The 26,731-nt window shown below is 43.0% G+C and overlaps 1 protein-coding gene across 2 annotated transcripts; it reads right to left on the bottom strand.

Moving 5' to 3' along the window:
* Positions 1 to 186: 186 nt before the first annotated feature.
* Positions 187 to 10,320, bottom strand: LOC311100604 (endoplasmic reticulum lectin 1-like). Of its 2 annotated transcripts, none has more exons than XM_084141527.1 (13): positions 10,017 to 10,320; positions 9,542 to 9,646; positions 9,292 to 9,372; positions 7,711 to 7,788; positions 7,456 to 7,587; positions 7,002 to 7,225; positions 6,277 to 6,427; positions 5,880 to 6,044; positions 5,544 to 5,603; positions 3,790 to 3,914; positions 3,418 to 3,495; positions 1,515 to 1,590; positions 187 to 1,418 (listed from the first exon to the last, which is right to left on the bottom strand). In XM_084141527.1, the coding sequence occupies exons 1-13, from the start codon at positions 10,158 to 10,160 to the stop codon at positions 1,347 to 1,349; spliced, it is 1,491 nt and encodes a 496-aa protein (XP_083997653.1). In that variant the 5' UTR covers positions 10,161 to 10,320; the 3' UTR covers positions 187 to 1,346. The 2 variants fall into 2 exon arrangements, with proteins under 2 accessions (XP_083997653.1, XP_083997654.1); XM_084141528.1 differs by having other exon boundaries at positions 7,456 to 7,584; positions 10,017 to 10,313.
* Positions 10,321 to 26,731: the final 16,411 nt, after the last annotated feature.

The raw sequence follows: 26,731 nt of genomic DNA, 5'->3' as shown, positions 1-26,731 counted from the left end.
GTCTAACTAAATCTATGATCTATCTGTGGTATCGCATAAGCTACAGGTACAAATCACATTTTCTTTAGAGAAGAGCATCAGTTGGCCTTTTACTACATGTATGATGGTTCAAACTGAATGCTAGTTATACAACAAGAGCTTTATCATATCGTGGCTAGCTCTCCAAGACAAGAGTATGACTATCAATAATTTTAACTCAATTTTATTCATTTTTGTTAAGATATATTTTTATTTCATTATTTTCTTGTTTCAGTGTATCCCTCATTTAAACCATAGAACACACCAGATTTAGAAATCCACCGGAAACATCTGATTCAGTAAATAAAACGTTAATCAGTGCTCGTCAATTACATCGGGGGATTGAATATACAGTACGTCAAGTTACTCTCACTCACCCTGTAACATAACAACCACCATGGTTGGGGTCAATTCCATTTCAATACAGTCAATACAGAAAGTAAACTGAAATTAAAATCCCAATTTTACTTATTGCTTTCGAATGAGGAAATACTGTAGCACTTGGAATTTCAGTTTACTTCCTGAATGGACAATTGAAATTTACCCAAACCATGACACCAGAACCCTATTCTTACTATACCCACAGTTACTGTTTGTCTGCACATTTTAAAATTCAAACTGACCTTGCTCAAAGATATCTACAAAACAAAAAATGCATACAATTGCAAAGTGTCACGGACAAGCATCAAATCAAACTGAAATTAAACCCAAATAAATACAGATCATTTAGAATGTTGGCGATAAAAACCAACATGGAAGCTGGTTCTCCTAATGAGGTTCTTTGAATGATTGGTCATTCTCTGTCCTGGCATATTGGCCTGAAAAGACACTAGAACTAACCTGCCGAAGATAAAGAATACAAGGAAGATATGAAGTCCAGGACATAGATCCACTGCCTTGTGGAGTGAGCAGGGTCCCATTTTGTGTGAGTCTCTGTCCTATTTGGAATTGGATTTCCAATTCAAATCAAATGTGTTTTCCCATGCTTTTATCATAAGGCTTTTGATGTAGAATGGGGCTGGTACAGTCCATGGAGGAGGTTTAAGCCAGGGCGTTAGTGAGGGGCTGTGGTCCTGGCTTCCAGGGGCTGTTCCAGGATCAACACTTTCTCCCTCTACTTTTTTTCATGTCTGTCTGAACCTCCTGAGCAGTGCCATGGGCCTTGGTTCATCCAGTCTTCAGGTGTCCATTTTATGCAGTCTTTGCCTAAATCTCTGTTCTTTTCTTTTCTAGTAAAACATGTTTTTTTTCTTCTTATTATTCTATTGCTCTTCTTATCCCCCTCTACTCATCCCTCCTCTTTTTCGTCTCTCTGGCTTCCTGTTCTGTTAGCTGGAGACAGATAGAAGGCCTTTCTCATCAGCGGTGTCCAGGATCTGGCATATGACTGGAGACTCAACCTGATGGAGAAAAAAAGAACAGGGTTGAGTTTATTTCCCATGTGTAGTGAATACATTGGAAATCTGCAACACAGTGATGTGTGTATGCAGTCTTACCCCAAGGACGTACTGACAGGTCTGAGGCTCCAGCATGTACACAGTGACCGCATGGGGAGACTCAGACTCCTTACACCTGAGACAGAGGAGAGGAAAGAGACTTGAATCAGAGACTGGCGGTGTATTCAGTGATGTGAAATGTTCTGAATGTTGCAGATAGAAATAGAATCAGTAGAGCTGACACGATTTCCAATTCTACATGACAATCATCTTATACACCATACATTTCTATCTGATGTTGAACTTTAACCTTACATCCTCCTGAATAAGCCCTGCATGTCGCTCCAATGGAGAAGTGGTCCTCTGTAGCTCAGTTGGTAGAGCATGGCGCTTGCAACGCCAGGATAGTGTGTTTGATTCCCGGGACCACCCGTACGTAAAATGTATGCACGCATGACTAAGTTGCTTTGGATAAAAGCGTCTGCTAAATGGCATATATGCAAAAGTATGTGGACACCCCTTCGAATTAGTATATTTGGCTATTTCAACCACACCCGTTGCTGACCGGTGTATAAAATCGAGCACACAGCCATGCAATCTCCATAGACAAACATTGGCAGTAGAATGGCCTTACTGAAGAGCTTAGTGACTTTCAATGTGGCACCGTCATAGGATGCCACCATTCCAACAAGTCAGTTCGTCAAATTTCTGCCCTGCTAGAGCTGCCCCGATCAACTGTAAGTGCTGTTATTATGAAGTGGAAACGTCTAGGAGCAACAACTTCTCAGCCACGAAGTGGTAGGATACACAAGCTCACAGAACCGGACCACCGAGTGCTGAAGCGCGTAAAAATCATCTGTCCTCGGTTGCAACACTCACTACCGAGTTCCAAACTGCCTCTGGAAGCAATGTCAGCACAATAACTGTTCGTCGGAAACTTCATGACCGCAATGCCAAGTGTCGGCTGGAGTGGTGTAAAGCTCGCTGCCATTGGACTCTGAAGCAGTGGAAACACGTTCTCTGGAGTGATGAATCACGCTGCACCATCTGGCAGTCCGACGGACAAATCTGGGTTTGGCGGATGCCAGGAGAACGCTACCTGCCCCAATGCATAGTGCCAACAGTAAAGTTTGGTGGAGGAGGAATAATGGTCTAGGGCTGTTATTCATGGTTCAAGCTCCTTAGTTCCAGTGACGGGAAATCTTAATGCTACAGCATACAATGACATTCTAGACGATTCTGTGCTTCCAACTTTGTGGCAACAGTTTGGGGAAGGCCCTTTTCTGTTTCAGCATGACAATGCCCCTGTGCACAAAGCGAGGTCCATACAGAAATGGTTTGTCGAGATCAGTGTTGAAGAACTTGACTGGCCTGCACAGAGCCCTGACCTCAACCCCATCAAACACCTTTGGGATGAATTGGAACGCCGACTGCGAGCCAGGCCTAATCGCCCAACATCAGTGCCCAACCTCACTAATGCTCTTGTGGCTGAATGGAAGCAAGTCCCCGCAGCAATGTTCCAACTCCATATTAATGCCCATGATTTTGGAATGAGATGTTCGACGAAGAGGTGTCCACACAGATGCACTATGCAGAAATCACTCTATGCAGCAATAGTTATCCTAATTTCAGTTTGTGACAAAACAAGCAAGTATAGTGTAGAGAATCATTCAACCATCTAAACTGCTGTGAAATATATTTTCCATAAACAAAAACATTAGATTTTTAGCTGGTGTACAAAACTGAATGTAAAAGATGCAAAAAACGAAAGTTAAGACCATGAAGCATAGAAATAGCGCACATAGAATAGATCTACCGCTTCTTAGACTTGCTTTCAATGAGAATGACAGATCTATAACTTACATTTCTATGTGATTTTGGTCGTTACATTGCAGCTTTAAGTGTGTCATTACTAGACCAGGCCTCTCGCAGGAAGAGATTGGTAACACTAATGATCACTCACTTGAGCTTGACGATGACCTGTCTGGGTTTCCCCGTCATGTCACACACGTCCCCGTGGCCGTAGAAGTGAGACACCACTCTGGGGAGGAGAAAGTACAACAACCATGAAGTCCTTATCCTCATTATCAATCACAAATGTGTTCTTCTCATTAAAAATGTTTAGGTTTCCTGGAAACAGATTAATCCTATTACTGGATTAAAAGGCCCTTTCAATGGATATTCTCCATTGAGCATGCTTTTTAGTCCAGAGGTAGGCTTAATCTTTGTCCGGGACACCACCCTCTAATGCCCTATTTCTAAAATATAATAATTATTAACATAATGCTGTCAGTGTGATCTTTTAAAAAACTGATTGTAGAGCTGGCTGACATACTTGACTTTCTCCACCCCGTCGTTTTTGAGCTGGTAGGACCGGGCCACGTTCTTCTGGGCCCACTCCAGGTGCTCCTCAGAATTCCAACTGCCCACTACCACGATGTTCTTCCCCTGCTCCTTATCCTGGGAGAGAACACATATCAATCAATCATCATAACAAAAATATAAACGCAAGTGTTGATCCCATGTTTCATGAACTGAAATAAAAGATCCCAGAAATGTTCTCTCAAATGTTGTGCACACATTTTTTTACATCTCTGTTAGTGAGCATTTCTCCTTTGCCAAGATAATCCATCCACCTGACAGGTGTGGCATATCAAGAAGCTGATTAAATAGCATGATCAATACACAGGCGCAGCTTGTGCTGGGGACAATAAAAGGCCACTCTAAAATATGCAGTTTTGTCACACAACACAATGCCACAGACGTTTCAAGTTTTGAGGGAGCATGCAATTGGCATGCTAACTGCAGGAATGTCCACCAGAGTGGTTGCCAGAGAACTGAAAGTTCATTTCTCTACCATAAGCCGCCTCCAACGTCTTTTTAGCAGTACGTCCAACCGGCCTCACACCCACAGACCACGTGTAACCACGCCAGTCCAGGACCTCCACATCATCTGAGACCAGCCACCCGGTTTGCACAACCTGTCAGAAACCGTCTCAGGGAAGTTCATCTGCGTGCTCATCGTCCTCACCAGGGGCTTGACCTGACTGCAGTTCGGCGTCGTAACCAACTTCAGTGGGCAAATGCTCACCTTCGATTACCACTGGCACGCTGGAGAAGCGTGCTCTTCATGGATGAATCCCGGTTTCAACTGTACCGGGCAGATGGCAGACAGCGTGTATGGCATTGTGTGGGCGAGCAGTTTGTGGATGTCAGTGTTGTGAACAGAGTGCCCCATGGTGGTGGTGGGGTTATGGTATGGGCAGGCATACGCTACGGACATCGAACACAATTGCATTTTATCGATGGCAATTTGAAAGCACAGAGATACCGTGACATGATCCTGAGGCCCATTGTCGTGCCATTCATCTGCAGCCATCACCTCATGTTTCAGCATGATAATACATGGCCCCATGTCGCAAGAATCTGTACACAATTCCTGGAAGCTGAAAATGTCCTAGTTCTTCCATTGCCTGCATACTCACCAGACATGTCACCCATTGAGCATGTTTGGGATGCTCTGGATCGACGTGTATGACAGTGTTCCAGTTCCCGTCAATATCCAGCAACTTCGTACAGCCATTGAAGAGGAGTGGGACAACATTCCACAGGCCACAATCAATTGCCTGATCAACTCAATGCGAAGGAGATGTGTCATACTGCATGAGGCAAATGGTGGTCACACCAGATACTGACTGGTTTTCTGATCCATTGATATATGAACTGTAACTCAGTAAAATCTTTTAAATTGTTGCATATTGGGTTTATATTTTTGTTCAGTGTAGATATTTTGAACATAACAAAAAATACATGATGCACCCAGCCAGCCAATACTAAAACGCATCTCTTTCAGTGTACAGGAAATATTTAGCTTTAAGCATTTTAACATTACCAAGCTACTAAGTACAGAACAGGAGAGGCTGGTGGGAGGGGCTACAGGAGGACGGGCTCATTGTAAGGGCTGGAATGGAATTAATGGAACGGAGTCAAACACGTTGTTTCCATGTGTTTGATACCATTCCAGACATTACAATGAGCCCGTCCTCCTATAGCTCCTCCCACCAGCCTCTTCTGGTAGAGAACCCTTACCTCATGGTACTGATGTACATGCTTTCCATAGCAGAACTCATACTTCCACCATCCCACTCCCTGGAACACAGATGCTACAGTATGAACTTAAGAGTTGTGTGTGTGTTACTTGAGCACCTCTTTCAACCTCCTCTGTCACTTCCCCTTTTGGTATGTATAAATGGAATATATGTTGTTTTTTATGTATGTAATACATCAGGGAACCATCAGGGAACAATAACGTTCTATTAAATTGAATAAACAACAGCAGCCAATGAGCAGTAGCCAATATGTGGCTGTAGCAAATGAGCAGGTGTCTTCTTCAACAGCCAGCCAATCAACATGCCTCATACTAACCCCATGGAGACAGTAGGAGCCACTCAGGAACTCTTTGATCAGCTGCTCGTCCGTCAGGCGGGAGATGTGGGTGGTTCCCACGGTAATATGAGTCTGCCCGCCTACCACCAAGGGCTTATGGGTAGAGGAGAAGGCCTCCTCTCTCACTGGGGACATACTCTCCTCCTGGAGAAAAAAAGGGAGGAGGGGAGGTGGTTGGCTTCTAAACCTGAGTCGTGTTCAGTAGAGTAGGGAGGAATGCAAAAAGCTTTACTATGGTGTGGCCTACTAGTCCCCCACTACCACTGCCTTTTCCCATCTTTCATCTTACCATCATCCACCAGTTTCATGTCTCCCTCTCCTTCCCTCCTCCCCAGTATCAACTCTCTCCATCTTTATATCCTACCCCCCACCTCACCTCTCTCTCCATCTCTGGGGCAGCAGGCACAGTGAAGGGAGGTTTCAGTAGCTGTTCCTGCTCCCGGTCCATCTGAGAGAGACTGTGAGGCCGCAGGGGAGAACCAGACAGGGCCTGGCAGAAGATGGCATTCACTGGGGACGACTTGAACCTAACAGACCATGGGATAAAGATATGACTCCATTACATCTCAAACATGGGACAATATACAATCGTTTTTGAGAAAGATAATTGTAAAAATAAAATTGTATTGAGTACATTTTACATTTTAGTCATTTAGCAGACGCTCTTATCCAGAGCGACTTACAGTTAGTGAGTGCATACATTTTCATACTGGCCCCCCATGGGAATCGAACCCACAACCCTGCCGTTGCAAACGCCATGCTCTACCAACTGAGCTACACGGGACTATTATTATTTATTGATTTATTTTCATTTTGATAAGAGATGAAAATGTAATGAATTGAAGGTTATTTGTTGATGTAAATAAATATACAGATTTTAAGGTTGTCATTATATTGGGGTCTCGAGAAATTATTGTGAATGAAAATAGGTTCCCCAGAAATTCTGGCGGATAAAATGGGGTCCCAAAAGTTTGAATACCACTGCCTTAACTTATACTAATATCGAGACTATTCACTATGTCACTCTGTACATGAGTTAAATCAGCTATGCTAGTTCTGATATACATCAAACAAGGGAAACTGATTGGGTAGACCTGCTACCTGTATTTGGGGTGTGCACAGATCAGATGGGTCAGCACCACTACTTCGTACTCGCAGGTAGTGACCTCAGCGATAGAGAGGATCTCTTGCTTTGCTTCGGGGTGGCAGACATACAGCACGTTGGTGGAGCGTGGCTCGTTCTGTTTCAGGACGCAGGCCGTCCCGTGGCCCATCAACACCGGGTAGTATGGAGCCAGCTGGCCCTCCACATTCTTAGTGGGAACCTAGAGACATTTATATTTTTGTCTTTTAACAGAGATAATCGGTATATTCAACTTAGGTAGATAAACTAACCAGATCACAGCAAGTAAGGTAGCGACCAATGATAGAGACCCAAATTAAATGAAAATAAACTGAGTGACACAGAAAAGACAAAAGGTTCAAAGAAGTCTTATCAGGTGTTTTTTCCAAATGTATATGAGCCAAACTGCTGTGTCGCTGTCGAACAACAAACCTCTTTCTCGGGTTCTAACTTAGGATCCGCCTCCTCGATTTTCTCTGCCTCTGCGGTCTCTGTTCCTGAAGTGGCTGAAGACTCAGTCTTCTTGGTCATGCTTCCCAAGACGTACTCCTGTAGTTTGATCTGCTAGATAGAACAGGAAAAATCATTTCACCTTGATTGCTTTTTTTCCCGTATTTATTGCAACATACTTAATGGTAGACATTTTTTATTATGGTGAACTTTTAAGTAACATTATTTCCCACTGACCTGTCCCGTCTCCTTCTCTTCGTGGTATTGTCTCACATGCTTCCCATGACACACCTCATACGTCCAGTATGACTCGATCTACAATTAACACCACAAGACACGCCAGAAGAGACAGTGGTTAGCCTATCCAAAGTGACTGAAAGCACAGTGAGTACATTACATACATGTTTAGTATGTGTATGTGATCTCTAAGGGTAGTGTTGCCATGACGCCACAATTTGATGATACCGAGGGGGAAAAAATTCAGAGTGGCCTAGCATCCTGTTCGCCCCGTCCCCCGGACGCTTGTTCACATTTTCTAAATGTTCTGCGCATGTGCTACGCAAAAACCTTTCACTGAAATTCACACTTATACTCAATACAACACACTGAATTTAACTTCACACTGTTCAGTGTATAATAGAATACTGCATAGAATGGCTGATTTGCTCATATTTGCAAAGGCCTACCTGTGATTTGGCTGGAGAAATGGTAGGAAGGAATATACATGCATAATGATCTGCGTGTCATTGTGGCAGTAAGGGAAAACACTGCATGAAACCTTTACTCTTCAGTTAAAACACACACCTCCCTTCCTCACACACTGTCTCCCTAACTTCCTCTCATAAACACACACACCCACACACACACACCTCTCTCATAAACACACACACCACTCTCTCTCTCCCACAAACACACACTGCTACCAACTTTTAAAACATTAGGCACCAAACAGAATTCAAGGATCACCAGAAAGATATCGATTTTTTGGATCTAGTTTAGTCTTCCATTAGTCCTGTATGAATCCTAGCTTTGAAGCACATCTCATGAGTAGCAGACCCGTTTTCTTTCCTTCAAAACAGCCTTCGACATGGATTGTGAAATTATTTAAAATGCGTGCAAATCCCGATAGAAAGAAAAAAGGTATCCCGAGTGGCGCAGCGGTCTAAGGCACTGCATCTCAGTGCTTGAGGCGTCACTACAGACCCCCTGGTTCGATTCCGGCCGTGATTGGGAGTCCCATAGGGCGGCGCACAATTGGCCCAACGTCGTCCGGATTTGGCCGGTGTAGGCCGTCATTGTAAATAAGAATTTGTTCTTAACTGACTTGCCTAGTTAAATAAAGGTTAAATAAAAAAAAATATATGGGTCATTTACTGTATTTTGAACCGTTTAGGCTAGAGGCAAGCCGTTTTCTCTGCTGTAAAGCTGCAAGCATGCCTGTCGCGAAGCTCTGCTCAATTTGCCACACGTGATATGCGCATGAAAGTGATGTGGATATCATTGGGCCGGTGCATACTAATGGTGGTTGCTTAAATTCAACTGAATTTATGAACAACACTGACTTTATAAACATTTTATAACAGGCGTCAGCCTAAAAACTTGGTAGTATCATATGAAACGGTACTACAGTATGCTAAAATGTTGGTATCATAAGTATCATGACGTTTTGGTACCGTGATATTACCATGGTACCGGTGTACCGTGCAACACTACCTAAGGGGGTTAAACCCATGACCTTGGTGTTGCTAGTGTTGCAGTGATACTCAAGATAGCCTATATTTAGACAGAGTAGTAGAAGTGAAACTGTAAGGTTCTCACTCTGTAGGAGCAGCTGCTCTGTTTGAACAGTGGGTCCAGCAGATCACCTGGAGTGGGACCAGCGTACTCCTTGACATCATCCTGAGAGATAGAGATAGAGATAGAGAGGGGAGAGACGGTGAGAAGGGGGGAAGAGAGCGAGAGAGGGGGAGCAAGAGAGAGAGGGGGAGGATAAGTGAGACAAGCAATAATTGAAAAAAGGAGTGAAACAGAAAATTATTTATCTAGCTAGTCTAATCTTTATACTCACATCATCTCCATTTGACAAGGAAGGCAGGATACATTTGTATTTCTCCTTCTCTGTTGTTGTCATGATGACAAAGTCATCTTCTTTGTAGAGGGCACCTGAGGTTGGCTATGGAAGGAAATATTTTGGGTCAGCTAATAATACTGTACTGAAAGCATGCATGTTTACTGGCTACATCATCTCAGATTGTAAATGTTGTGGAGGTGCACCACTTTACAGGAGTCATAACAGGCGATGACAGACAGACCATGTATGATCAGCTTTTCTTTGACAGTCATATGACAACAACCATAACAAGGAATACCTAGCTAGCTAGTAACTAGGTAGGCTTAACATGCTTTATCACCATTTAAAACAACATTAGCTTGTCAATAAATCATGTTTAAAAAACAGCCATGATAACGTTATCTATAACAAAAACTGCATTCTCTATCACACAACAAACACAAACACACACAAACTGAGCGTCAACACCCACCAGGGTGAATTCGGCCCCGGGCCAGTTGATTTTGAATGGGATTTCATCAGTAAACGAAGGAGATCCCCCTCTGTTAGCCGACACATTACAACACACCTCCAACAAACCCCCAAACAACACGAACAACAGCCTAGTCCGGTCCATTGCCTCTGCAAGGCTGGTTCGCTAACTACCTTCTACTGTGCCTGTCAACGCGTAAGATAGCTAACCACAGTTAAAACTGGTTTAGTTTTGGAGTAATTGTACAATTATGAATCCATCTGGCTCTCTTTCGTTTGTCAACACAGAAACCAGGATGTAGTTCGTCGCTTGCCACGTCTATTTCCGGTACATCCGGGTTAGCTTTTAGCTAACAGGTTAGCCGAAGATACTGAGAAGTCAGTAAAAATATATCGCCCAGTGGTCTGGTTATAGTTCAGTTTGAAGCACATCTGACATATCGGCTTCACCTAACCACGTTTCCATCCGCGTAAAGTCATACCATATTTAAAAAATATATCACGACCGCTGTAATGGAAACAGGAAGTTTAGGTTAATTGTAAAAATGCCGACAGATAATCTGTTCATTCGACATTGTGTCGGTAAAATGTATTATGCGAAAAATAGCGGTGGAAACGCTTTTATGCGCAAATACTGATATAATAACCATCATATCGAAGCAAACTTGGAGTACGCGATAATATGGTGTGTGGCCCTCCCACTACGACTGTGTAAACCATGCAGTTTATTAGGCTACAGATGAAGTAAGTTATGATGAATTAACTTCACAGGGTGTTGAAAGTGCACGCTATGAGCTTGATGCACCTTTCCAATAAATATCGAGGGTCTTATTCCAGTGACATGATGATCGACGTGTGACTGCCGTTTGCAAATATTCTGGCTTTTATCCTTAATAATGTAATCATAGACTAACCTTCCCGCACAGCCTACCCTCACTGTATCTGACAGGTGTTGGCTAGCGCGCATGTGACATGACTAGGCACATTTGCTATTTAATGTAGTAGTTTCTGTGACAAATCAATCTTTATTTCTACAGCACATTTCAGACATGTAATGCAACCCAATGTTCTTCACAGGAAAAAACTATTAAAATAAAAGCTGAAATATTTACTACACAACAAACAAAATATAAAAAACTAAAGAATGACAAACTGAACGACTAAAAAGCAGTGGTGGAAAAAGTACCAAATTATCATACTTGAGTAAAAGTAAAGATGCCTTATTAGAAAATGACTCAAGTAAAAGGGAAAGTCACCCTGTAAAATACTACTTGAGTAAAAGTTTATAAAATGTATTAAATCGTTTTTTCCCCCTCATCAATCTACACACAATACCCCATGATGACAAAGCAAAAACAGGTTTTTAGAATTTTTGCTAATTTATTTAAAAAAAACGTAAATAATAAATTTACATAAGTATTCAGACCCTTTACTCAGTACTTTGTTGAAGCACCTTTGGCAGCGATTACAGCCTTGAGACTTCTTGGGTATGATGCTACAAACTTGGCACACCTGTATTTGGGGAGTTTCTCCCATTCTTCTCTGCAGATCCCGAAGCCACTCCTGTGTTGTCTTGGCTGTGTGCTTAGGGTCGTTGTCCTGTTGGAAGGTGAACCTGAGTCTGAGGTCCTGAGCGCTCTGGCACAGGTTTTCATCAAGGATCTCTCTGTACTTGGCTCGGTTCATCTTTGCCTTGATCCTGACTAGTCTCCCTGCCGCTGAAAAACATCCCCACAGCATGATACTACCACCACCATGCTTCACCGTTGGCATGGTGCCAGGTTTCCTCCAGACATGACGCTTGGCATTCAAGTCAAAGAGTTCAATCTTGGTTTCATCAGACGAGAGAATCTTGTTTCTCATGGTTTGAAAGTCTTTAGGTGCCTTTTGGGAAACTCCAAGCGGGCTGTCACGTGCCTTTTACTGAGGAGTGGCTTCTGTCTGGCCACTCTACCATAAAGGCCTGATTGGTGGAGTGCTGCAGAGATGGTTGTCCTTCTGGAAAGTTCTCCCAGCTCCACAGAGAAACTCTGGAGCTCTGTCAGAGTCACCATCGGGTTCTTGGTCACCTCCCTGACCAAGGCCCTTCTCTCCCGATTGCTCAGTTTGGGTGGGCGGCCAGCTCTAGGAAGAGTCTTGGTGGTTCCAAACTTCTTCCATTTAAGAACAAATCAAATCAAATGTTATTGGTCACATACACGTGTTTAGCAGATGTTATTGCGGGTGTAGCGAAATGCTTGTGCTTCTAGCTACGACAGTGCAGTAATATCTAAAAAGTAATATACACTGCTCAAAAAAATAAAGGGAACACTAAAATAACACATCCTAGATCTGAATGAATGAAATAATCTTATTAAATATTTTTTTCTTTACATAGTTGAATGTGCTGACAACAAAATCACACAAAAATTATCAATGGAAATCAAATTTATCAACCCATGGAGGTCTGGATTTGGAGTCACCCTCAAAATTAAAGTGGAAAACATGCTGATTCAACTTTGATGTAATGTCCTTAAAACAAGTCAAAATGAGGCTCAGTAGTGTGTGTGGCCTCCACGTGCCTGTATGACCTCCTTACAACGCCTGGGCATGCTCCTGATGAGGTGGCGGATGGTCTCCTGAGGGATCTCCTCTCAGACCTGGACTAAAGCATCCGCCAACTCCTGGACAGTCTGTGGTGCAACGTGGCATTGGTGGATGGAGCGAGACATGATGTCCCAGATGTGCTCAATTGGATTCAGGTCTGGGGAACGGGTGGGCCAGTCCATAGCATCAATGCCTTCCTCTTGCAGGAACTGCTGACACACTCCAGCCACATGAGGTCTAGCATTGTCTTGCATTAGGAGGAACCCAGGGCCAACCGCACCAGCATATGGTCCCACAAGGGGTCTGAGGATCTCATCTCGGTACCTAATGGCAGTCAGGCTACCTTTGGCGAGCACATGGAGGGCTGTGCGGCCCCCCAAAGAAATAACTGACCCACCGCCAAACCGGTCATGCTGGAGGATGTTGCAGGCAGCAGAACGTTCTCCACGGCGTCTCCAGACTCTGTCACGTCTGTCACATGTGCTCAGTGTGAACCTGCTTTCATCTGTGAAGAGCACAGGGCGCCAGTGGCGAATTTGCCAATCTTGGTGTTCTCTGGCAAATGCCAAACGTCCTGCACGGTGTTGGGCTGTAAGCACAACCCCCACCTGTGGACGTCGGGCCCTCATACCACCCTCATGGAGTCTGTTTCTGACCGTTTGAGCAGACACATGCACATTTGTGGCCTGCTGGAGGTCATTTTGCAGGGCTCTGGCAGTGCTCTGGCAGTCATGCTGCTGGGTTGTTGCCCTCCTACGGCCTCCTCCACGTCTCCTGATGTACTGGCTTGTCTCCTGGTAGCGCCTCCATGCTCTGGACACTACGCTGACAGACACAGCAAACCTTCTTGCCACAGCTCGCATTGATGTGCCATCCTGGATGAGCTGCACTACCTGAGCCACTTGTGTGGGTTGTAGACTCCGTCTCATGCTACCACTAGAGTGAAAGCACCGCCAGCATTCAAAAGTGACCAAAACATCAGCCAGGAAGCATAGGAACTGAGAAGTGGTCTGTGGTCACCACCTGCAAAACCAGTCCTTTATTGGGGGTGTCTTGCTAATTGCCTATAATTTCCACCGGTGGTCTATTCCATTTGCACAACAGCATGTGAAATGTATTGTCAATCAGTGTTGCTTCCTAAGTGGACAGTTTGATTTCACAGAAGTGTGATTGACTTGGAGTTACATTGTGTTGTTTAAGTTTTCCCTTTATTTTTTTTGAGCAGTGTATAACGATTTCACAACATATACCCAATACACACAAATCTGAGTAAGAAAAAAATTAAGAATGTATTCATATATGGACGAGCGATGTCAGAGCGGCATGAACTAAGATACAGTAGAATATTATAGAATACAGTATATACATACAGTGGGGAAAAAAAGTATTTAGTCAGCCACCAATTGTGCAAGTTCTCCCACTTAAAAAGATGAGAGAGGCCTGTCATTTTCATCATAGGTACACGTCAACTATGACAGACAAATTGAGAAAAAAAAATCCAGAAAATCACATTGTAGGATTTTTAATGAATTTATTTGCAAATTATGGTGGAAAATAAGTATTTGGTCACCTACAAACAAGCAAGATTTATGGCTCTCACAGACCTGTAACTTCTTCTTTAAGAGGCTCCTCTGTCCTCCACTCGTTACCTGTATTAATGGCACCTGTTTGAACTTGTTATCAGTATAAAAGACACCTGTCCACAACCTCAAACAGTCACAATCCAAACTCCACTATGGCCAAGACCAAAGAGCTGTCAAAGGACACCAGAAACTAAATTGTAGACCTGCACCAGGCTGTGAAGACTGAATCTGCAATAGGTAAGCAGCTTGGTTTGAAGAAATCAACTGTGGGAGCAATTATTAGGAAATGGAAGACATACAAGTCCACTGATAATCTCCCTCGATCTGGGGCTCCACGCAAGATCTCACCCCGTGGGGTCAAAATGATCACAAGAACGGTGAGCAAAAATCCCAGAACCACACGGGGGGACCTAGTGAATGACCTGCAGAGAGCTGGGACCAAAGTAACAAAGCCTACCATCAGTAACACACTACGCCGCCAGGGACTCAAATCCTGCAGTGCCAGACGTGTCCCCCTGCTTAAGCCAGTACATGTCCAGGCCCGTCTGAAGTTTGCTAGAGTGCATTTGGATGATCCAGAAGAGGATTGGGAGAATGTCATATGGTCAGATGAAACCAAAATATAACTTTTTGGTAAAAACTCAACTCGTCGTGTTTGGAGGACAAAGAATGCTGAGTTGCATCCAAAGAACACCATACCTACTGTGAAGCATGGGGGTGGAAACATCATGCTTTGGGGCTGTTTTTCTGCAAAGGGACCAGGACGACTGATCCGTGTAAAGGAAAGAATGAATGGGGCCATGTATCGTGAGATTTTGAGTGAAAACCTCCTTCCATCAGCAAGGGCATTGAAGATGAAACATGGCTGGGTCTTTCAGCATGACAATGATCCATAACACACCGCCCGGGCAACGAAGGAGTGGCTTCGTAAGAAGCATTTCAAGGTCCTGGAGTGGCCTAGCCAGTCTCCAGATCTCAACCCCATAGAAAATCTTTGGAGGGAGTTGAAAGTCCGTGTTGCCCAGCGACAGCCCCAAAACATCACTGCTCTAGAGGAGATCTGCATGGAGGAATGGGCCAAAATACCAGCAACAGTGTGTGAAAACCTTGTGAAGACTTACAGAAAACGTTTGACCTGTGTCATTGCCAACAAAGGGTATATAACAAAGTATTGAGAAACTTTTGTTATTGACCAAATACTTATTTTCCACCAAAATTTGCAAATAAATTCATAAAAAATCCTACAATGTGATTTTCTAGATTTTCTTTTCTCATTTTGTCTGTCATAGTTGACGTGTACCTATGATGAAAATTACAGGCCTCTCTCATCTTTTTAAGTGGGAGAACTTGCACAATTGGTGGCTGACTAAATACTTTTTTCCCCCACTGTATGAGTAAAGTGGAGGTAAACCTAAGCGTTGGGTAACAATGAAAGAGATAGCATCACTGGAGGCACCGATTGAGTCGGTCTCCGCGTGTATGGGGGGTGGGACAAAGGAGCTATCTAAGGCAGGTTTAGCTGTGCTGGGGGATCTACAGTGAAATAGTACTATTAGAAATAACCGAAACAGCAATAAGCAAACCATATTGACATGGGAGAGAGGCATAAAGCAATCACAGGTGTAATTTGAGAGAGCTAAGACAACAGCTGGTAATGACGACACAGTTTGGGCTGAGGCTAAACATAAACAGGATGCGGTACCGTAAAAAGGAACTGTCCAGCAGGCATCAGCTGTATAGCTGAGTTATCATAAGGTCCGGTGAACAGCAATAGGATAGTTCGGAGGTAGTTCGGGGGCTGCTAAAGCACTAGTTCTGGTGAGTTACCGCCGCTTTGATATCCAATAGTTATTCCCGGCTGTATGTAATGACACAAAATATTTCCTGAGCTAATAATGAAAAAAAATTATACATAAAAAAAAAAAAAAAATACCGCAAAGTTTCCTAAGAGCTAGTCGCGAGGCCGCCATCTCCGTTGGCGCCATCAATGAATAATGGAGGCCACTGTGTTCTTGGGGACCTTCAATGCTGCAGAAATGTTTTGGTACCCTTCCCCAGATCTGTGCCTCGACACAATCCTGTCTCAGCGCTCTACGGACAATTCCTTCGACCTCATGGCTTGGTTTTTGCTCTGACATGCACTGTCAACTGTGGTAGCTTAGACAGGTGTGTGCCTTTCCAAATCATGTCCAATCAATTGAATTGACCACAGGTGGACTCCAATCTAGTTGTAGAAACATCTCAAGGATGATCAATGGAAACAGGATGCACCTGAGCTCAATTTCGAGTCTCATAGCAAAAGGTCTGAATACTTATGTAAATAAGGTATATCTGTTTTAGTTTTTATAAATGTGAACTTTTTTTTAAATAAAAACCTGTTTCGCTTTGTCATTATGGCGTATTGTGTGTAAATTACTGAGGATTTTTATTTATTTAATCCATTTTAGAATAAGGCTGTAACGTAACAAAATGTGGAAAAAGTCAATGGGTCTGAATACTTTCTGAAGGCACTGTATATTATGATGACATTTTGTGACGTTTTTGTTCGTTTTGGACTTTTGTGAGGGTTTTTTCGGCTGTTCAGACACACCAAAGTCTACTTCCTCTGTGATTGGTCAACAGTAGGGATTCTTCTATAGAGCCCCACAATGGAGGTGTCATAATACCCATAAAACCTAGCTGTCAAACAGAGAAATGGTTCCAATCGTTTTTCCACCGTTTATTTTTCCTAAAGGGAATTTTAGAAACACTTAAAATAAGGGCTGTGTTTCGTGTAGGCTTACCCTTACCATCTTGGCACTACCCCACCATTGTAAATAATATTTTGGAAGCTGTAGAAATGCATTTATTAATGTCCACATTTGTTTTTGCTACATTTATTCTATTACAGACACCTTAATTTGTACTTTTACATTATATTAGGTGAGCTAAACATAAAAATATATTTTTTGAAAGTTCTGTTACTGTCCCCACTACAACAAAAACATTTAACAGCCTCAATTTGTCGGGGCATGGACTCTACAAAGTGTCGAAAGCGTTCCACAGGGATGCTTGCCCATGTTGACTCCAACACTTCCCACAGTTGTGTCAAATTGGCTGGATGTCATTTGGTGGTGGACCATTCTTGATACACATGGGAAACTGTTGAGCAGCGTTGCAGTTCTTGACACAAACCGGTGCACCTGGCACCTACTACCATACCCCGTTCAAAGGCACTTAAATCTTTTAACTTGCCAATTCACCTCTGAATGGCACACGCACAATCCATGTCCCAAATGTCTCAAGGCTTAAAATGTATTCTTTAACCTCCCCTCCCCTTCATCTGATTGATCTGCATTTGACTGATTGAAGTGGATTTAACAAGTGACATCAATAAGAGATTATAGCTTTCACCTGGATTCACCTGGTCAGTCTATGTCATCGTTAGAGCAGGTGGTCAGTAATGTTTTGTATACACCTCAAGCAGAAGAGTACCCTCTGGTGACACCATTTGGAAACTCCATCTCAGGGTTTTCTCTAAACTGGCTTTTTTCTATCAACCTTTCTTTCTAATGTACACAAAATGGAAAATGTTAAAACAAATATTGATATTTGGCAGCTGCATACTGTGAAGAAAAATCATGAATTGTACAATTTCCCCAAAATATTTTATGAAATATAACATGCTTGCATACCTTAATTTGACTTGAACTTGCTGTGCAGAACACTGTTTCAAGTTTTATTAGTCATATGCACAGGATACACATGGTATACAGTACACCGTCCAATGAAATGCTTACTTGCAGGTTCCTTCTCGACAATGCAACAACAATTAGAAATAATACAATTACAAATACGAACATAAAGTAAATGGCTCAATAGAATAGAGTACATTTTTTGGCATAAGTATAATACAGGAAGGCACAATTTATAGTCCAATATTGACACGTGTTTTGGGGAAGGGGGGATTGGGGGGCAAGTGTTTAAATTGTGCAGTATTTAGCAAGTCTTGTAGCAGCAGTTGTGATGTGTGTGTGTGTAGCATGTACAGTTGAAGTCTGAAGTTTAGTCTTCCACAAGCTTCCCACAATAAGTTGGGTGAATTTTGGCCCATTCCTCCTGACAGAGCTGGTGTAACTGAGTCAGGTTTGTAGGCCTCCTTGCTCGCACACGCTTTTTCAGTTCTGCCCACAAAGCTTCTATAGGATTGAGGTCAGGGCTTTGTGATGGCCACTCCAATACCTTGACTTCGTTGTCCTTAAGCCATTTTGCCACAACTTTGGAAGTATGCTTGGGGTCATTGTCCATTTGGAAGACCCATTTGCGACCAAGCTTTAACTTCCTGACTGATGTCTTGAGATAATAATTTTCCTTCCTCGTGATGCCATCTATTTTGTGAAGTGCACCAGTCCCTCCCGCATCAAAGCACCCCCACAGCATGATGCTGCCACCCCCGTGCTTCACGGTTGGGATGGTGTTCTTCAAGCAAAGAGGCACTGAGTTTGAAGGTAGGCCTTGAAATACATCCACAGGTACACCTCCAATTGACTCAAATTATGTCAATTAGCCTATCAGAAGCTTCTAAAGCCATGACATCATTTTCTGGAATTTTCCAAGCTGTTTAAAGGCACAGTCAATTTAGTGTATGTAAACTGGAATTGTGATACAGTGAATTATAAGTGAAATAATCTGTCTGTAAACAATTGTTGGAAAAATTACTTGTGTCATGCACAAAGTAGATGTCCCAACCGAAAACGATAGTTTGTTAACAAGAAATGTGTGGAGTGGTTGAAAAATGAGTTTTAATGATTCCAACCTAAGTGTATGTAAACTTCCAACTTCAACTGTATATGTGTGTGGATGTGTGTAAAACAATCGGCCATTATATTAACAAAAATGTAATTGAAGGTGGTGGAACCATCTGTGCGTTGTCAGTTTCATTCAATAACACAGAGAGAGTGATAGAGAGAGAGAGAGAGAGAGTCATTATCTCACTTCCCTTTAGCAACAGTGGCTTTGTCATTCATGCTGAGAGAGAGAGACTCCAGCCAGGCAGGTGTACTGTGCTCATTAGGATTCCTCTTCCCCCAGCAGGCAGGCAGGCAGGTTCCCAGTTCCCCAGACACACAGACGATCTACTCTGATGGTCCTGTCTCTGGGGGATGGGGACAGTGTGTGTGTTTCTCTCTGAGTGTGTATGTGTCTCTAGGGGACAGGGGACACATTAATGTTACCACAGCCACAGAGTAATGAGTCGGTCTCCTCCACAAGCTCTTACTGTAAATTGGAAAAATCCTGCTGGAATAAAGACTGAGCAGAGGGGAGAAGAGGAGAAGGTAGAGGTAAGTGAGGGCTCATTTAAATGGCTGTTCTCGATGGCTGAACTTCCTCAATCGTGCTGTTGTTCAACTCATTTTCTGGTCTGGTCTGCTTGACATTGGATATATTTAATTATGTTGGAAAGGCATAGTCTATATGTGGGACGTAGGCCTATTTTAGTGATTTCAAATCAAATCAAATGAAATGTTATTTGCCACATGCACCGAATACAACAGGTGTAGACATTACAGTGAAATGCTTACTTGAAAGCCCTTAACCAACAATGCAGTTTAAGAAAAAAATAATAAGCAAATAATTAAAGAGCAGCAGTAAAATAAAACAGTAGGGAGGTTATATACAGGGGGGTACCGGTACAGAATCAATGTGCGGGGGCATCGGTTAGTCGAGGTAATTGAGGTAATATGTACATGTGGGTAGAGTTAAAGTGACTATGCATAAATAATAAACTGAGTAGCAGCAGCGAAAAGAGGGGATTGGGGTGGGGTTGGGTGGGGGGGAAATGCAAATAGTCTGGGTAGCCATGATTAGCTGTTCAGGAATCTTATGGCTTGGGGGTAGAAGCTGTTAAGAAGCCTTTTGGACCTAGACTTGGCGCTCCGGTACCGCTTGCCGTGCGGTAGCAGAGAGAACAGTCTATGACTAGGGTGGCTGGAGTCTTTGATAATTTTTAGGGCCTTCCTCTGACACCGCCTGGTATAGAGGTCCTGAATGTCAGGAAGCTTGGCCCCAGTACTGGGCCGTACGCACTACCCTCTGTAGTGCCTTGCGGTCAGAGGTCGAGCAGTTGCCATACCAGGTGGTGATGCAACCAGTCATTATGCTCTCGATGGTGCAGCTGCAGAACTTTTTGAGGATCTGAGGACCCATGCCAAATCTTTTCAGTCTCCTGAGGGGAATAGGCTTTGTCGTGCCCTTTTCACGACTGTCTTGGTGTGTTTGGACCATGATAGTCTGTTGGTGATGTGGACACCAAGGAACTTGAAGCTCTCAACCTGTTCCACTACAGCCCCGGCGATGAGAATGGGGGCGTGATCAGTCCTCTTTTTTTTTCTGTAGTCCACAATTTGCCATCCAGCCTCCTAGGCTACTTAGGCTATTGCTTTATCAAAAAAATGTAGTCCTCAAAGAATAAGGTCATAGTGAAGTCATAGTCAAGTTAAGTTATAGTATAAATCCTTTTAGTGACCTTAATTTATTAAAAATAGATACAGCAAACCAGTGTTACAGACCATATTTTATTTTGTACATAAAATTCTACCCTTCTTACTAAAATCCTGAAATAATGTTTATCAGACAAATATATACTTACTCCTCTTCCTTTTTAATAAAACATTCTGTGCAGTCCACTTTCTGCCTGAGGTGTTTTTTTGACTGTGTCCTCCTGCATCATTTATGTCTCGTGGAGAATAGACACGCCTTCAGGCACGATACCAGGCCAGACTACGCCTCAACTCTGCCCCCAGTGGACTTTTCTAGAACAGCAGGTTGAGGCATTGAGTGGCACTGCAGCCTATATCAATTGTGCAGCCAGAGCAGCGACTTAGAGTGCTTCCCAAATGGCACCTTATTTCCTATTTAGTGCACTACTTTTAACCAGAGCTGTATGGGCACTGGTCAAAAGTAGTCTATTATATAGGGACCAGGGTGCCATTTGGGACACAGCCATACAAACAGAAGATCTCATCTCAGTCACACAAAAACTGCACCGGCAGAGAGACTATCTGCATGGCTGCTGTAAGATCATATCATATTTCACGTCTATAGGCATTTATTACCGTCCTTGTTTTCTCAGTTGTGCAGCTATTCATGTCGTTCATATTCTGCTTGGTCAGCATATTCTGGCTCGGCCCTTCCAGAGTAAGAGATAAATGTCAGAGAGGAGCCAAGGAGGCGGAGGATGTGTCCCAAATGGCACCCTATTCCCTACATAGTGCACTACTTTTGACCAGGGGCGTAGTGCCCTGGTCAAAAGGAGGGCACTATGTAGGGAATAGGGTGCCATTTGGGACGAACCCACAGGAAAGGGAGTATTTACTAGACACTGGACACATTGACTGGAAGACAGAACACATAAATACAGACAAGATGAGCAAGTATATCAAGCTCATCTACAGCTTACATGATCATCAGTATGTCTTAATTGTTTGTGTGTCTATGGCTAACCAATTGTACATATTTTAAACCTGAAGAAAGTACTTATTGGATATTATTTGCATGCATGTAAGATTGATTCTGTATATGTATTTATATATGTTATATATATATATATATGTATTTATAAAATATATGTTTTATGTTGGGAGATGCCAGTGGGTAGACTGAGGGTTATGATGGAGAGAGAAATGCATGTGAGGAAGCTTTCTCTACCTCTTGGTGGAGCTGTTGACATGGCTGAGAAAAGGAGTGAAGGAGAGAGGGAGGAAGAGGGAAAGAAAGAGAACAGAAGGCAGGAGAGGAGAGATTACAGCAGAGATTTAGAGACAAAGAGTGAGAGGCTTAGGATGAGAAAGGGATATGGAGGAACAGGGTAGGACACATTGAGAGAGAATCTTCCCCCTCCTCCCTCCCTCCCCTCCTCCCTCCCTACCTCCCTCCTTCCTCCTCTCTCACACCACCTCCCTTGCGTACATACTCACATATACATCATGTCTCCATGCTACTCACCCACACACTCCTACTCCCATCCTGGATGCTCCCTCACTATTTCTGTCTCACTCACATTGTTCACAGTTTTTCCTAATTTCTTGAAGTTGTGAACCGTATAGCACACACACACACACACTCACACACACACTCACACACACACACACACACACACAAGCACGTCAACTCCAATCAACAGAAACCAGAGCATCTCTTTTTCGTACCTTTATTGCTTTAGTTTCTTCTATTCATACTCAAGTACCTTCCTTTATTTTGGAGACTTACAGGAAGTAGTTATATTATGTTTCTTATTCCATGTTTCCATGGCAACTGTGCCCATATTCCACCACGCAGAGTGATGAGATGTCACATAATTAATTTTCTTGATATTGTTTATATATATATATATTTTTTAAGCACTCGCACAGCTGAGTAATCTTGTTGCCAGTGCGTGGGAGTGTGATTACTTCAAAGAAAAGAGAAACCAGCACACTGCTCTTGCTCAAAACACAAACATTTATTAGATTTTGTTTAGAAATCTCAGGCAGTTCCCACATTTTCTCTTGAGTAGATAAAGCGTGTGTGTCTGTGTGTGTTTCTGTGTCTGTCTCTGTGTATGTATTTGTGTGTGTCTGTGTTTGTGTGTGTGTCTGTGTCTCTCTCTGTGTGTGTATTTGTGTGTGTGTGTGTGTATGTAGGCGTGTGTGTGTAGGCGTGTGCGTGTGCGTGTGCAGATGAAGTGGGTGGCAAGGGATAATGTTTTTCTGTGCCTCAGAGAGATAGGCTCACAAGACGGAAATAAATTAGAAGTTAAACATTGAGATCAATTGTATGGCTGTCTGGCACTCCACTAGCTTCCAATTAATATAAACTTGCATCATGCCAACAAAGATACACTTCATTCAAAGCAATCAGTAGCATACACTTACAAAGCTTCATCATGCTTAGAATACTGAGGCACAAACTATGTCATGTTACACGATTGATGTATTTCAAAATCCTCTTTTCACAAACCTTTTCTTCATGAAGCTGTGAAACCACACCTTTAACTCAGCCACCTGTTGTTTCACGTAACCACCACATTCTGAAAGAGAATCCCCAGCATTGCAATTGAATCTTTCTCCATCATGTAATTTACAACTGCACCTTGAACAACAGCTATGAAACTACACATTTGTTACCGTAACTCGAGCACCTGTTAGCTTAACCACACTCTGAAAGATAAACCACCATATTGCAAATTAGTCTTTCTGTAACCACATAAAGTCAAGGAACCAGTTAATTCTTAAACAACAACAAAACCAATCAGTGGAACTGTGGGACATGAAAGCGATAAGAGCTGGAGGGTTTAACAGAGAGAAACGTTGCCAGCCTGATCAGAGCTAGAGCTAGGCTACTGTGTGTGCGCGTGTGTGTAATACTGTACTGTAGCAGCTTTACGCACCTCTACTGAGAGAGTAATGAGAGAAGTTCTGTTTCTGAGACTGACTCAGAAACAATCTCTAGCCTCTTCCCCCTAGGTATAAGCAATCTAGTAGTTTGATATTGTCACCTGATAGGCAAGGTGGACATTTTGCATATCGCTTATCCTTTCAGATCTACTGATCTAAGTGTCGTGGCTAGGGGGCTATGCGCTAGGGCACTAGGGGAGAAGGACTAGGGGCTAGGGGAGAAGGACTAGGGGCTAGGGGAGAAGAGCTAGGGGAGAAGGGCTAGGGGAGAAGGACTAGGGGCTAGGGGGGGAAGGACTAGGGGCTAGGGGGGAAGGACTAGGGGCTAGGGGGGAAAGGACTAGGGGCTAGGGGAGAAGGACTAGGGGCTAGGGGGGAAGGACTAGGGGCTAGGGGGGGAAGGGGCTAGGAGGGAAGGACTAGGGGGGGCGGGGCTAGGGAGCAACGACTAGTGCCTAGGGGGTAAAGTCTATTGGAGTCAGGGCCAAGGGCTATGTGGTTGCTTCTGTACAGAGAGCCTAAATAATAATAATAACTACCAGAAAAAGTAGAGGGGGGGGATCAGCCGAGTAGGAACACCAATTCTGCTGAGACTGACTCAGACTCCACCCACAGAAGAGATGATGCAACGAGAGGACATTGAGTCTTGTCAACCCCACCATGTAAACCTCTATGGTCTTTGATTTATAATTACATGAGTGGGAGGAGTAGTGTGTGTGTATTTCTCCAGAAACCTGCCTATGTCATCCAGTCTATTTGGGTCACACTTGATGAAAATCAAGGCACACACACTTTGGGTATAGTGTTGCTATGTCTTCAATTTCATGTTAAATTGGGTAGCTTATAGCCATTTTAGGCCTATAGGCATTTAATAATACTTTTTTTTATAGGCAGACTGCACTACTGAGGTTCCAGGCTTGCCTCCCCTGATACTTAATACAATAGGAACTAGGTAGAAAACACTCATCAAAAATACTCTTACTCTCAACTTTTCAAGTAATTTCTAGAGGACTTATGTTTTACAAATTTAGTTGGAATAAGAACTCAAAAAAGAACAGAGCACACTCACATTTAGGTACGTAGGTGTCATTAAAACTCGTTTTTCAACCACTCCACACATTTCTTGTTAACAAACTATAGTTTTGGCAAGTCGGTTAGGACATCTACTTTGTGCATGACACAAGTAATTTTTCCAACAATTGTTTACAGGCAGATTATTTCACTTATAATTCACTGTATCACAATTCCAGTGGGTCAGAAGTTTACATACACTAAGTTGAATGTGCCTTTAAACAGCTTGGAAAATTCCAGAAAATGATGTCATGGCTTTAGAAGCTTCTGATAGGCTAATTGACATCATTTGAGTCAATTGGAGGTGTACCTGTGGATGTATTTCAAGGCCTACCTTCAAACTCAGTGCCTCTTTGCTTGACATCATGAGAAAATCAAAAGAAATCAGCCAAGACCTCAGAAAAAAAATTGTAGACCTCCACAAGTCTGGTTCATCCTTGGGAGCAATTTCCAAACGCCTGAAGGTACCACGTTCATCTGTACAAACAATAGTACGCAAGTATAAACACCATGGGACCACGCAGCCGTCATACCGCTCAGGAAGGAGACGCGTTCTGTCTCCTAGAGATGAACGTACTTTGGTGGAAAAAGTGCAAATCAATCCCATAACAACAGCAAAGGACCTTGTGAAGATGCTGGAGGAAACGGGTACAAAAGTATCTATATCCACAGTGAAACGAGTCCTATATCAACATATCCGGAAAGTCCGCTCAGCAAGGAAGAAGCCACTGCTCCAAAACCGCCATAAAAAAGCCAGACTACGGTTTGCAACTGCACATGGGGACAAAGATTGTACTTTTTGGAGAAATGTCCTCTGGTCTGATGAAACAAAAATAGAATTGTTTGGCCATAATGACCATCGTTATGTTTGGAGGAAAAAGGGGGTTGCTTGCAAGCCAAAGAACACCATCCCAACCGTGAAGCACGGGGGTGGCAGCATCATGCTGCGGGGGTGCTTTGCTGCAGGAGGGACTGGTGCACTTCACAAAATAGATGGCATCATGAGGAAGGAAAATTATGTGGATATATTGAAGCAACATCTCAAGACCTCAGTCAGGAAGTTAAAGCTTGGTCGCAAATGGGTCTTCCAAATGGACAATGACCCCCAAGCATACTTCCAAAGTTGTGGCAAAATGGCTTAAGGACAACAAAGTCAAGGTATTGGAGTGGCCATCACAAAGCCCTGACCTCAAACCTATAGAAAATGTGTGGGCAGAACTGAAAAAGCATGTGCGAGCAAGGAGGCCTACAAACCAGACTCAGTTACACCAGCTCTGTCAGGAGGAATGGGCCAAAATTCACCCAACTTAATGTGGGAAGCTAGTGGAAGGCTACCCGAAATGTTTGACCCAAGTTAAACAATTTAAAGGCAATGCTACCAAATACTAATTGAGTGTATGTAAACTTCTGACCCACTGGGAATGTGATGAAATAAATAAAAGCTGAAATAAATCATTATCTCTACTATTATTCTGACATTTCACATTCTTAAAATAAAGTGGTGATCCTAACTGACCTAAGACAGGGAATTGTTACTAGGATTAAATGTCAGGAATTGTGAAAAACTGAGTTTATGTATTTGGCTAAGGTTTATGTACATTTCCGACTTCAACTGTAGATATTGCATTCCACTGAGGCTATATAGGCTGTTTCAGGGAACTATGAACAAACTCCTTGAATAGCTGCACTTGAGTGAAAAATTGCTGAAACCCCCAGAAGTACATTTTGTCTATAAACTAGAATGGAAAGTGGGCTAACCGCCTTGAAAATGCAGCCTAAGCAGTGTGCATAAGCTGGAAGAGCTTAGGGAGGATGGAGAGAAATTTCAGAGAGAGTGAAAGTCGTTCAGTGTTTCCAGTGCAGAAAGTGAATTGTTAAAAGTGCTGTGTGGATTGGTGTGGTGATGTCAGCGAACGGAAGTCATTGTAGAACAAAAAGTTTTAAATGCTGTTATAAACTCAGAGCCATGACCATCCAATATGCTGGAAAATGAAGTGTCACTCTCTCTCTCTTTAGAGAGGTTTCTCCTCAATCCAACATGTCCAACAACAACTCAGACACAT

The sequence above is a fragment of the Coregonus lavaretus genome (assembly GCF_964263955.1).
Source record: "Coregonus lavaretus genome assembly, chromosome: 25".
NCBI lineage: Eukaryota > Metazoa > Chordata > Actinopteri > Salmoniformes > Salmonidae > Coregonus > Coregonus lavaretus.
Note: the sequence above shows the minus strand (reverse complement) of the source record. Positions and strands in the feature narration are given on the sequence as shown.